At 42.5% G+C, this 13,123-nt stretch overlaps 1 protein-coding gene across 1 annotated transcript in view; it reads right to left on the reverse strand.

Moving 5' to 3' along the window:
• HPX (hemopexin) overlaps positions 1-13,123 on the reverse strand; it is a 45,886-nt gene that overhangs the window by 23,000 nt on the left and 9,763 nt on the right. The window contains exon 2 of the mRNA XM_078658721.1: positions 1,438-1,499. Coding sequence (XP_078514847.1) covers positions 1,438-1,499 — 62 coding nt within the window. The remainder of the gene's footprint in view (positions 1-1,437; positions 1,500-13,123) is intronic.

The raw sequence follows: 13,123 nt of genomic DNA on the forward strand, positions 1-13,123 counted from the left end.
CCACATCACATTATCTCCACTGAGATACACTCTATTATCTGCAGTGAGGTGCACTGCATTATCTGCACCCAGTAGCAAATCATCTGTACTGAGGTGCACTGTGTTATCTGCGCTCAGGAGCATCATATTATCTGCACTGAATTAATCACATTATCTTAAACTCAGGAGCATCATATTATCTGCAGTGGGGTGCACTGCATTTTCTGTAGTGAGGTGCACTGCATTATCTGCACTCAGGAGCATCATATTATCTGCCATGGTGTGCACTGCATTATCTGTGGTGAGGTGCACTGCATTATCTGCACTCAGGAGCATCATATTATCTGCCATGGTGTGCACTGCGTTATCTGCTCTCAGGAGCATCATATTATCTGCACTGGATGCATCACATTATCTGCACTCAGGAGCATCATATTATCTGCAGTGGGGTGCACTGCATTATCTGTAGTGAGGAGCATTGCATTATCTGCACTAAGGAGCACTGCATTATCTGCACTGATGAGCATCATATTATCAGCTCTGGGTGCATCTGCACTGAGGTGCACTGCATTATCTGCACTGAGGAGCATCACATTATCTGCACTGAGGAACATCACCTTATCTGCACTGGGGTGTACTGCATTATCTGCACTGAGGAGCATAATTTTATCTGCACTGGCTCTTTCACATGATCTTCACCGAGGAGCATCATATTATCTGCACTGAGGACCATCACCGTATCTGCACTGGATGCATCACATTATCTGCACTGAGGAGCATCATATTATCTGCAGTGGGGTGCACTGCATTATCTGCACTGAGGACCATCACCGTATCTGCACTGGATGCATCACATTATCTGCACTGAGGAGCATCATATTATCTGCAGTGAGGTGCACTGCATTATCTGCAGTGAGGAGCATCATATTATCTGCACCGAGGAGCATCATATTATCTGCCATGGGGTGCACTGCATTATCTGCACTGAGGACCATCACATTATCTGCACTGGATGCATCACATTATCTGCACTCAGGAGCATCATATTTTCTGCACTCAGGAGCATCATATTATCTGCAGTGAGGTGCACTGCATTATCTGTCGTGAGGAGCATCATATTATCTGCACTGAGGAGCATCATATTATCTGCATGGGGTGCACTGCATTATCTGCACTGAGGACAATCACATTATCTGCACTGGATGCATCACATTATCTGCACTCAGGAGCATCATATTATCTGCAGTGAGGTATCCTGACGGTGGCCCTGGCGCGTCATTTATTTTTTACCAACTAAGCACTGGATGTTAGAAGGCGCTTCTGCAAGTGATAGGTCCCTTTGTAGGGTCTGGGGTCACCTCACCCCAAACGAGATCCATCGAGTGCAGATGGAAGCAGCTTTGGGGGGACCCCTCAAGCCTCTCCCCCACGGATCAGGCACACATGTCCCTCACTCACCTGTGTTGTGATGAGGGTCTTGGAAGAAGTTGGAGCCGGTGTCATTGGGGCTGGACTTTATCCTGGAGAGGACAAACATAAGTTACTGTTTATTATAATTAAACCACATTTAATAGCGCCCAGGTTGGGTTATCATCGTCAAACCTGCAATCCGTGATGACGTGAGCAGGGACTGAGTGCCCGTCCGTGCTTGCCACACCCCTCGACTCCTTGATAGAGAACAGATCTCCACACTCCTATTTTACAACCTCAGCAGCGCCCCCTTGAGGAACACCCCTAGATTAGGTGAGAGAAGAAAGTACTGGGGCGCAGTAGCATGCGTGCAGTGAGGTGGCGGGGGGCCCTCACCCTGTCCTGCAGAGACGCCTCTCTGAAGCATGTACGTCATTTGGGGGTCCTACGGCACAGAGCGGGGACCGGAGTAGAAATGATGGGTGGGATTTCCTTTTGATGAATGTGTGACTAAAAAGGACCCCCGCCTCCTCTGTGACCATGATGCTGGTACAGACAAAAACAAAGGTTTCCCTTTTCCTGGTTATTGTGGACAGATAAGACAGGAAATGACCAGTCTTATATGTCAAGTTCTAAGTCACATAAATATGAGGCACCCACAGTAGATAACAAATTTACACATAAACTGCTAGACACACTTGTCCTTATTCCATGCAACTGTCTTATTTCAAGATGATAAGAGGTAATTGAGTACTAGAGTCATGTTAAAATTCATACATTTATTTAGCTTGAGTTGTATTTGGCAAAAAACAAATTTAAACAATTTAAACAATTTTTACAATTTCTTTAAAAACAACATCTTTATATTAAAAATATGTGAAATGCAATGCAATTAAAAACAAAAGCAAGAAAGCACAGGAATTGTCGACGCGGCGTTTCGGTGAACTGGCTTGAACACCTTCTTCAGGACTATGCTTTATACAGGTTAAAACAATCTAAGTAAAAGATAGAGAGAGTATTTTAATTGAACATTCTAGCATCCAAAAAACCTCACATAATGGTTGCCCAATCTACATTTTGCTCATGACTGATTGATTGTACTGTTGGCTTAACACATTTTACAAATACAGCATTTGGGTGACATTCTACTATTTGTTACCCCGTGGTACCTCATATTGCACTAATGGTCTCCCTTTTATTAATATCAAGAGAGGGGGACTGGTTGATTTAACATCACTGTTTCCTGAGTGTCCAAGGTTTATACAGGACTCTCAGTGTCGTCATTCCTTTTAGGTTATAAGGAGGCCTGCAATCTTACTGAGAGATTCTTGAATTACTCAACTATTACACATGTTACAATTTTAATATATCACTCACTTATTAATTGTTTGTATTGGAAGGATTCAAGGTCTTGTTCCTTTTCCAATTGGTGATTAAGCACCCTATAAAAGAAATTTATAGCTCTCAATCTGATGGAACAAGTTTTATAGTCATTACTCGAATCAGACTCACGGCTTAGTACTGACCTTGTTATTTAAAAGCAGGTGAGTTCTATTACCCCGACTGTGGTAATAGTAATTAATCCAAGGTTGATTTTCAATTTCTTCCTTTGGACCTTGTACTAGGGTTCTGTGGGTGTAACATAATTTTTGTAAATATTTTAGTTTATTCCCATTGTTTATGTTTGGGGTTTTTTGACTATACGCTCTTACCTTAGGTTAAAACCCTATGGATCCCTGGTAGGACGGGTGTATGTATTTGCTGCGTTTAAGAGCTAGAAAAAACAAGGGACAGGACTGTTTTAATGTTCAGTTCTCCAAGCCCTTTTCTTAAAAACTGTTATGTTTCTCTATCTTTTACCTTTGGCTTCTATTTGTTACATCGGTTTCTTGTGGGGTTCTGCTCCCTGGTAGAGTTTCTTTTTCTTTTCAGGGAATTTCTTAAAGAGAACAAGATATATTACTTCTATGCTGTTCTAAGGTTTGTTTAAAAATGTAAGACTATCTTCCTATCCATTCTTCTTACCTTGGATAACTGCAGACCCGCATCCACTCCGTCCTATGCCGAGATCGTGACTGAGAGTGATGTCTGGGGTTGCTGTTTATTTATACCGTTCTTAATTGCTTAATTAGTTCTAATTTGCCGACAAAACGGGGTTGGTAAAAGCTACTTAGAATATATACATGTAACCTGTCGGCCATCTTTTAGTGTGTTATTTTGGTGGTCAGTCACACTATTTTTCGCAAGTAATTAAAGCTTGCTGGCTGTTCAGCGGTGGTATTGTACTCGAATTTCATGTCTATTTTTATTATGTATAAACCAACATTTGCCAGCGGTCTTCGTCATTTGCGAAGGTCTACAGAACATTTGTTTCTAAATATTAATGTCCGTTCTGTCCATTGTGTGAAAGTCTATTTCTAGGCATGCTATCAATTGGAACTCGTTTGGGTTTGTTAATTGCAATAAATATATTTATTTTGTACAAGGCCATTACCGCTAGCTTAGTCACATGTTGCCGGTCCTAATGACAGGATTTCTCATGTTAGTGCCGCGCTCGGCAGGTTGTAAACGTTTCGGCCATCTTGGAGTGAAGTGCCATTCAGTAGTTAGAATGTATGCATATGGCCCATTTCCTTTTTACGGGTTTTTACCGGGTTGAATGTTTTATCTCTATGCATCTATGGTCCCATTCTGTTAATTTTTCTTTCTTGTTTATGGCTGTTTCTTTATTACAATTTACAAAGAGTATTGTTATAGGTATATCAGCCATGAAACCGCCAATTACTATTTAGCAGGTCAGTTAAGTACTTGTATTCCTAGGAAGGAGTACCGCTCTTTGATTGGAGTATTTACATATATCCTATTTCTTTTTTTTAAAGATTTATTAACAAGAAAGATTTTATGTATATATTAGTGAAAACTCATTCATGCGTTTTCCTTCTTGTAGTTGACTGTCTCTTATTGAGGTCTAGAGCGAGCAGTATTACAGTTATAATTATGCCGGCCCGGTGACAAAAGCCCTTTCGTGTTGGCATATTGCTTTTCTCCATTAAATCAAAGGATTCTATTGCATTATTCCATTGGATCATAGGATTCTTTCCCATTCCTCCCTATTATTTAATCCACTCTTGAATGTCTCAAATTTAGACATGTAGAACTGCTCTCTCTTTTTTCGTTTGGTGTCTAGATCTCCTCCTCTCTTGTTTAGGGTCACCGCTTCCAGTATGCACCATCTGATGTCTTTTTCTTTATGTTGGGCACTGATCCAATGTTCCACCAAAGGTGCATTGGACCGTTTAGTCCTGATTGCTGACCTATGTTCGTTAAGGCGCACTCTGACTTCTCTGGAGGTCTCACCAACATATGCTAGTTTGCAGGGGCATTGTACCATGTAAATTACACTCTTAGTTTTACAGTTCACAAGTTTTTGAATTTTATGGGTCACACCCTGATATTCAATGGTGGTTCCTTTAATAATTTGGTTACAATTTTTACAGGATCCACATGGAAAGTTTCCCACAATGTTCTGGCCACGTTAGGTTCACGTTTGTCTGTGCAGTTTCGTTTTATCCTAAGGATATGAAAAACATGCAGACATCTTAACGAACAAGTTTATTGAGAGAGGATACCCCAAAACAATGATCAAGAAAGCACGCAAAAGAGCCAAATACTATAACAGAGAGAGTCTTTTTGAACCAAAACATAAATCTAATGATAATGTTGGAAATATAGTTTGTGTTACAAATTACACAAGTGTAACTAATAAAGTGAAAAACCTTATAAATAAGAACTGGAAATTACTAAACAAAGGTAACACGAACAGTATTCCCAAACCAATCTTTGCGTTTAGACGCAATAGAACAATTAGGAACTGTCTGGTTCACACGTACAAAGAGAAAATAAACAAGACAGCAACACTAGATGGCCAGAACATTGTGGGAAACTTTCCATGTGGATCCTGTAAAAATTGTAACCAAATTATTAAAGGAACCACCATTGAATATCAGGGTGTGACCCATAAAATTCAGAAACTTGTGAACTGTAAAACTAAGAGTGTAATTTACATGGTACAATGCCCCTGCAAACTAGCATATGTTGGTGAGACCTCCAGAGAAGTCAGAGTGCGCCTTAACGAACATAGGTCAGCAATCAGGACTAAACGGTCCAATGCACCTTTGGTGGAACATTGGATCAGTGCCCAACATAAAGAAAAAGACATCAGATGGTGCATACTGGAAGCGGTGACCCTAAACAAGAGAGGAGGAGATCTAGACACCAAACGAAAAAAGAGAGAGCAGTTCTACATGTCTAAATTTGAGACATTCAAGAGTGGATTAAATAATAGGGAGGAATGGGAAAGAATCCTATGATCCAATGGAATAATGCAATAGAATCCTTTGATTTAATGGAGAAAAGCAATATGCCAACACGAAAGGGCTTTTGTCACCGGGCCGGCATAATTATAACTGTAATACTGCTCGCTCTAGACCTCAATAAGAGACAGTCAACTACAAGAAGGAAAACGCATGAATGAGTTTTCACTAATATATACATAAAATCTTTCTTGTTAATAAATCTTTAAAAAAAAGAAATAGGATATATGTAAATACTCCAATCAAAGAGCGGTACTCCTTCCTAGGAATACAAGTACTTAACTGACCTGCTAAATAGTAATTGGCGGTTTCATGGCTGATATACCTATAACAATACTCTTTGTAAATTGTAATAAAGAAACAGCCATAAACAAGAAAGAAAAATTAACAGAATGGGACCATAGATGCATAGAGATAAAACATTCAACCCGGTAAAAACCCGTAAAAAGGAAATGGGCCATATGCATACATTCTAACTACTGAATGGCACTTCACTCCAAGATGGCCGACACGTTTACAACCTGCCGAGCGCGGCACTAACATGAGAAATCCTGTCATTAGGACCGGCAACATGTGACTAAGCTAGCGGTAATGGCCTTGTACAAAATAAATATATTTATTGCAATTAACAAACCCAAACGAGTTCCAATTGATAGCATGCCTAGAAATAGACTTTCACACAATGGACAGAACGGACATTAATATTTAGAAACAAATGTTCTGTAGACCTTCGCAAATGACGAAGACCGCTGGCAAATGTTGGTTTATACATAATAAAAATAGACATGAAATTCGAGTACAATACCACCGCTGAACAGCCAGCAAGCTTTAATTACTTGCGAAAAATAGTGTGACTGACCACCAAAATAACACACTAAAAGATGGCCGACAGGTTACATGTATATATTCTAAGTAGCTTTTACCAACCCCGTTTTGGCGGCAAATTAGAACTAATTAAGCAATTAAGAACGGTATAAATAAACAGCAACCCCAGACATCACTCTCAGTCACGATCTCGGCATAGGACGGAGTGGATGCGGGTCTGCAGTTATCCAAGGTAAGAAGAATGGATAGGAAGATAGTCTTACATTTTTAAACAAACCTTAGAACAGCATAGAAGTAATATATCTTGTTCTCTTTAAGAAATTCCCTGAAAAGAAAAAGAAACTCTACCAGGGAGCAGAACCCCACAAGAAACCGATGTAACAAATAGAAGCCAAAGGTAAAAGATAGAGAAACATAACGGTTTTTAAGAAAAGGGCTTGGAGAACTGAACATTAAAACAGTCCTGTCCCTTGTTTTTTCTAGCTCTTAAACGCAGCAAATACATACACCCGTCCTACCAGGGATCCATAGGGTTTTAACCTAAGGTAAGAGCGTATAGTCAAAAAACCCCAAACATAAACAATGGGAATAAACTAAAATATTTACAAAAATTATGTTACACCCACAGAACCCTAGTACAAGATCCAAAGGAAGAAATTGAAAATCAACCTTGGATTAATTACTATTACCACAGTCGGGGTAATAGAACTCACCTGCTTTTAAATAACAAGGTCAGTACTAAGCCGTGAGTCTGATTCGAGTAATGACTATAAAACTTGTTCCATCAGATTGAGAGCTATAAATTTCTTTTATAGGGTGCTTAATCACCAATTGGAAAAGGAACAAGACCTTGAATCCTTCCAATACAAACAATTAATAAGTGAGTGATATATTAAAATTGTAACATGTGTAATAGTTGAGTAATTCAAGAATCTCTCAGTAAGATTGCAGGCCTCCTTATAACCTAAAAGGAATGACGACACTGAGAGTCCTGTATAAACCTTGGACACTCAGGAAACAGTGATGTTAAATCAACCAGTCCCCCTCTCTTGATATTAATAAAAGGGAGACCATTAGTGCAATATGAGGTACCACGGGGTAACAAATAGTAGAATGTCACCCAAATGCTGTATTTGTAAAATGTGTTAAGCCAACAGTACAATCAATCAGTCATGAGCAAAATGTAGATTGGGCAACCATTATGTGAGGTTTTTTGGATGCTAGAATGTTCAATTAAAATACTCTCTCTATCTTTTACTTAGATTGTTTTAACCTGTATAAAGCATAGTCCTGAAGAAGGTGTTCAAGCCAGTTCACCGAAACGCCGCGTCGACAATTCCTGTGCTTTCTTGCTTTTGTTTTTAATTGCATTGCATTTCACATATTTTTAATATAAAGATGTTGTTTTTAAAGAAATTGTAAAAATTGTTTAAATTGTTTAAATTTGTTTTTTGCCAAATACAACTCAAGCTAAATAAATGTATGAATTTTAACATGACTCTAGTACTCAATTACCTCTTATCATCTTGAAATAAGACAGTTGCATGGAATAAGGACAAGTGTGTCTAGCAGTTTATGTGTAAATTTGTTATCTACTGTGGGTGCCTCATATTTATGTGACTTAGAACTTGACATATAAGACTGGTCATTTCCTGTCTTATCTGTCCACAATAACCAGGAAAAGGGAAACCTTTGTTTTTGTCTGTACGAGACCCATTCCCTTTTCATCGAAGGGTGCCTCCTTAAAATCTTTATACCATGATGCTGGTACCCCATATAGTCTAGGGTTTCAAGTTTCAACTTAATTACTAACAGGTTAGATAGTGAGGTAGGAGCTAAGTTAGGAATCCTCCTTGAACAACCCAATTAGTCCGAACTGAGATTATTTAGGAATATTTCACCATAGGGATCCACACACTCTGACAAATGCCCCAGACCTTATAGGCTATTAATGATGGGCCGAAACATGTTGGCAAGGAGTTGGGTGTGAGTCATTGTACTCCACTACTCAACCCACTCCTGATTTTTAACCATACCTAGTGTTCCACTAAATAAAAGCATTTCCCCAAGGCACGCTAAGGTATTTTAAAATATTTATCTGCATCCTGTGTCTTATGGTGTTGTCCAGTAAGATTCATGTAAGAACTCCCTTCTATCTAGTCAGTCTTCGAGGAGGTTGAGTCCGCCTTGGTGGTATTGTCCTACCAGGGTGAGGAGAGGGTTCCTATGATGAAGCATGACACAAAAAAGTGTGTGAGGTTTCCTCTTCCATTGAGGATGATTTTCCAAAGACAGTAATCTAAGGTTCAAGTTGCTCAGTCTATATTTGTGTCAGAGCCAATCATTGTGGAGCACTAACTTCATGGTTTGTTTAACCACTGTCACTGTACACTTTTTGTTGTGTTAGATGTCATTTAGGGGTCGCCAGCTGACCCCTGGATTGCCCCTTGCACCCCCTGACATTGCCTTTGCGACCACTGGCCTCAGAGGTGGCAAACATCAGTGCCAGGAACACAGTGGCAGCTCGTCCTCTTTGTTTTCTGTCAATTTCTTTATTACACGAATAGTGAAAAATAATACCTTATTTTTTTGTGTGCAGTTTTATATAGCGTGAACTCGACCCAAAGGTATCAGAGCGCTTTACATGAGCACCAGTTGCATTACAGATGGGCACATTCATTTCTAGGCACGGGGAGATTATGTGATTTGCCCAAAATCATAGGATGTTTGAGCCAGACTCAAACCTGGTCCCAGCTTCAAAGTCAGCCCTCTAGCTGTTAAGATAGTGTAATAAAACATGTAGGACAATTAGCTGGAATATGACTTTTCCTGACCACTGAGCTAAGTAGAAAATGCTTTTAAATGTATATTGTGTGCATGATTGCAGTTGGGAGTATTTTTAAGTGAGACAGTGTGTGTATGTGTAAGCATGAAGTGAAGAGGAATGGGCATGTGATGTCCCTTCCGCTACCCCAGGCATTTTGGTGAAGTGACTTCCATGTTCTGAAGAACAATGCTAATTTCTAAGATTACCAGAATGGGGCACTGCAGCACAGCACGACCCCCCTCTAGATGCCGCTTTAGCAACACGGTCACCTTTAGAGGTGCCAGTAAAGAAGATAGTGAACTGTTATGGGTTGGCCCTAAACCAGCAGGGGAGGGGAGGGCAGCCCTAAGGCCTTTAATGCCACTGCCCCTCAAGGTTTCACCAGATGATTCAATCCACCCTGTCAGACTCCTCAGGGTTTAAAACACTGAGCTTACCTCCCCCCAATGCACCTCACATCCTTCCACACTTTTTAGGTCTCGCTGAGTCAGCGCAAGCGCTGCACTGCGAGAAATTTAGTAAGTGGGTTTTCAAATTGCTACCCACAGGCTTTTGCTGGCCTCAAGCTTGCGTTCACGATGGCGTGCACGTGCACAGCTGCCATCTGGGTTTCTGTAATGGCTCCTCTGCTCGCACCCCCCTCTCCCTTCTCCCCCTCCCTTCTCGTCAGCTTCATTCTGGCTCCTCTGCTTGCACTACCCCCTCCCTTCTCCCCCCACCCTTCTTGTCAGCTTTTGTTTTTTTTAGATCGCAGTGACTCATGCTGCTCTGCGCGCACTCTCCCCTCCCTTCTCCCCCTCTGTTTACGTCAGTTTCATTTGCCTGTACTTCTCACTAGACACTTCTTCCAACATGTCCATCCCCGCCTTGTTAATGATCTATTTACTTCATAGTCCTCTCATCAATCTCATTCCATTGTGCCTTGCTCTGTTTTCTGTCTTTCATTTCCTCTCTCTGTCTCTGTATTTTGCTACTCCTCCACACTATTCTGGCTGGGGCACACTGACCATTCACTAAGCACTGATATAAGTTACAGAATGCAGGCTTCCTTGAAGGCAGCTTTTGTGGAAACGTGGACAACATGCTATTCCTTGAAACGTGAGAAATTCTACATTTTCTGGACAGCAAGACGACTTAGCGAGTTAAATACTCGTTCCTGTCATCTGCATTAACAGGAAGGCCAATGCTTTGACTCCTGGGAAGTCGAACTTGGCCTTCCATCCTCATGAGGTCTGGATATCGAATATCATCTGATTTAACATTACAGTGCTCAGAAAGGCTGGAAGCACAATACATAGGTGCATTCAAGTAAGAATCTTAAAGGGTTTGACCCCTTCAATGTCACATCACGAACCATCACCCCGGTATGAGGTTGAGGCAAGCTTCTACACACTGCTCAGTGCAACCCTCCTTCTCACTATATAAACCAGCTTTACAGTGCCATCCGGTTGTATGACAGCACAACGCGGGCTATTACCACGCGTGCCATTACAACACTGTTTTTACAACACAAGTCGTTACAACGACATGCGCTGTAAGCGCTGGATAGTGGAATAGTTTAATTTTCTACTCCAACTCCAGCCCACGTTACAGTAGGGAAGGTGTTGGAATAGAAAATTAAACTATTCCTTGTCCGACAGCGCCCTCCAGTAAAAGATGCATAGTAATGGCAGCGCGTGGTAATGCCTGCGTTGTAAAGACTGTTTACCGTGCCATCCTGCCGAAAACAGACAGGTCTGGGCTCTGTGGGGAAGGGAGGTTCACAAGAACCAAATTGAATACATTCAGTTGTATCTAGCACTGTTCGAAATTCACAATGAACTATAGGAAATACGAGCCTCTGGTGTAGAGCTACATATCCATATCTACATTTCGGAGATAACTTTACGGAAGATTGCTTCATCTTCTTGAAATAGTCAGGAATGCTCTGGACTCCACCTATGTCACCCCCAGGACACACCACCTGCCCCACCAACTAGCTGGATCTCCCATACAGTGGTGCTGTGGCTCTTATATTTACTGTGAAATCTTCAGCATTTTGCCCCACTAGATCCCCCCTAAGCCTTGGCAGAGGCCTAAGAGGAGGTTTACACATCAGCAGGCCCCGCCTCTGTAACCACTAGCACACCTCAGTGTACCATCGCTCGCTCTGCTCTTTGAGGTGCAGGGCTCGAGTCTGGGTACCACGCGGGTGGATGGCGTCCCCCCACTTATTTTACCAGGAGCTCGATTACTGAAGAAAATGGAGCCACACATTCACTCTTTGGCCTCTCTAGGGCAAGATCGGAGCTCGTTCAGAACGCTGCTCGCGCGCTGGCTTCTCTGATGCAATCGCATCTAAGGGGTGAGCGAGGGGAGGCAATGAGTCTGATGGTGCAAGCCACCTTTCGTGACGTCACTTCCTGTCATTACATCAGCGTCCCCCCACTTCTTTTTTTAGGACTTGTGCCCTAGTGAGGTGTTTGGTAAAACACCCCTGCCGGTGCGCTCCCCTACAAGAACCACCAGGAAGAGGGGAAGGGCCGCTTTCACCACCTGCTCAGAGCGCCACACCTGACCTATAGCAGGGGGCGTGGCCAGCTGACCTAGAGCCAGGTGGCGTGACCAGCTAGTTTACACAGTTAGAATGAAGGCCTGAGCTTCGCCACTTGACACTCACTATGTGACGTTTGATCAGTCTCTTTACCCCCGTGAGTCTCAAAATATGATTTGTGAAAAGTGCTTGGAATCGGCTTCAAAGGCGTTTTATGCACAATATTAGCACGCTAGGTTCCAGCCGATGTGTTTGAAGGGGCAGAGCTAGGCGCGCTCGGCTTGGACAGAGCCTGCGCTCTACCTTATGAAAAGTTACTGTCTTGAGGTAATATCTTGAACAGACATTTAAAACCAAAATGCTAATTCTACTGATTTTAGATGAGCAGTTTACACACACAGGGGCAGATTTATGATAACTGGCGCATCCCCAGGGACGCGCCAGTTATTTTGCGCCGCTGCTCCGCCACCCATGGTGCGCCGCATTTACAATGCGGCGCACCATGGGGCAAAAACGGCACAGATGCGTGACGCATCTGTGCCGTAAAGGTGGCGCATTGCTGGAGTTGCGTCGCAAGCGCAACGCAGCTCCAGCAAAGCTCGGGGGTGCCCCATCTATACAATGCTGCGTCAAGACCTACGCCTGCTTCAAGCAGGCGCAGGGTTTTGACGCAGCATTGGCCTGAAAGTGACTGAGTGAAATCTTATAGATTTCACTCAGCCACTTTTGCGAGGCGCACCTGCCCCGGAACGCCCACCCTGCCCCGGAACACCCACAAGTGGCGCAGGGCTTTACAACGTGACACATCTGCCTAGATGCGTCACGTTGTAAATGGGTCCAAGGGATGCGCAACATTTACGCCGCAGTTGCGTGACGCAAACGTGGCGCATTCCCATCATAAATCTGCCCCACAGTACCTAATGATAATATTTTTAAGTATATCCATCTTTAACCCGTTGACCGTGGCTGGAATTCTGCCGTGGTGAGGGTGATTTATGACCGGGCATGGTCAGGACAGCCCCCAGCCGTCCTCCGCACACGGCCACCGTGACGTCGGACAACGCAAAGGGTTAAAAGGCAATTGTGCTTGAGGTGCATCGTTACCTAGGCGGGTAGTTTTGTTTGCATACTGTCCTCGTGGTGGTCCGTTTTGTATGTGGAGTCCATTCAGACTCA

This window comes from Lissotriton helveticus, chromosome 8 (assembly GCF_964261635.1).
Source record: "Lissotriton helveticus chromosome 8, aLisHel1.1, whole genome shotgun sequence".
In the NCBI taxonomy this organism is placed as follows: Eukaryota; Metazoa; Chordata; class Amphibia; order Caudata; family Salamandridae; genus Lissotriton; species Lissotriton helveticus.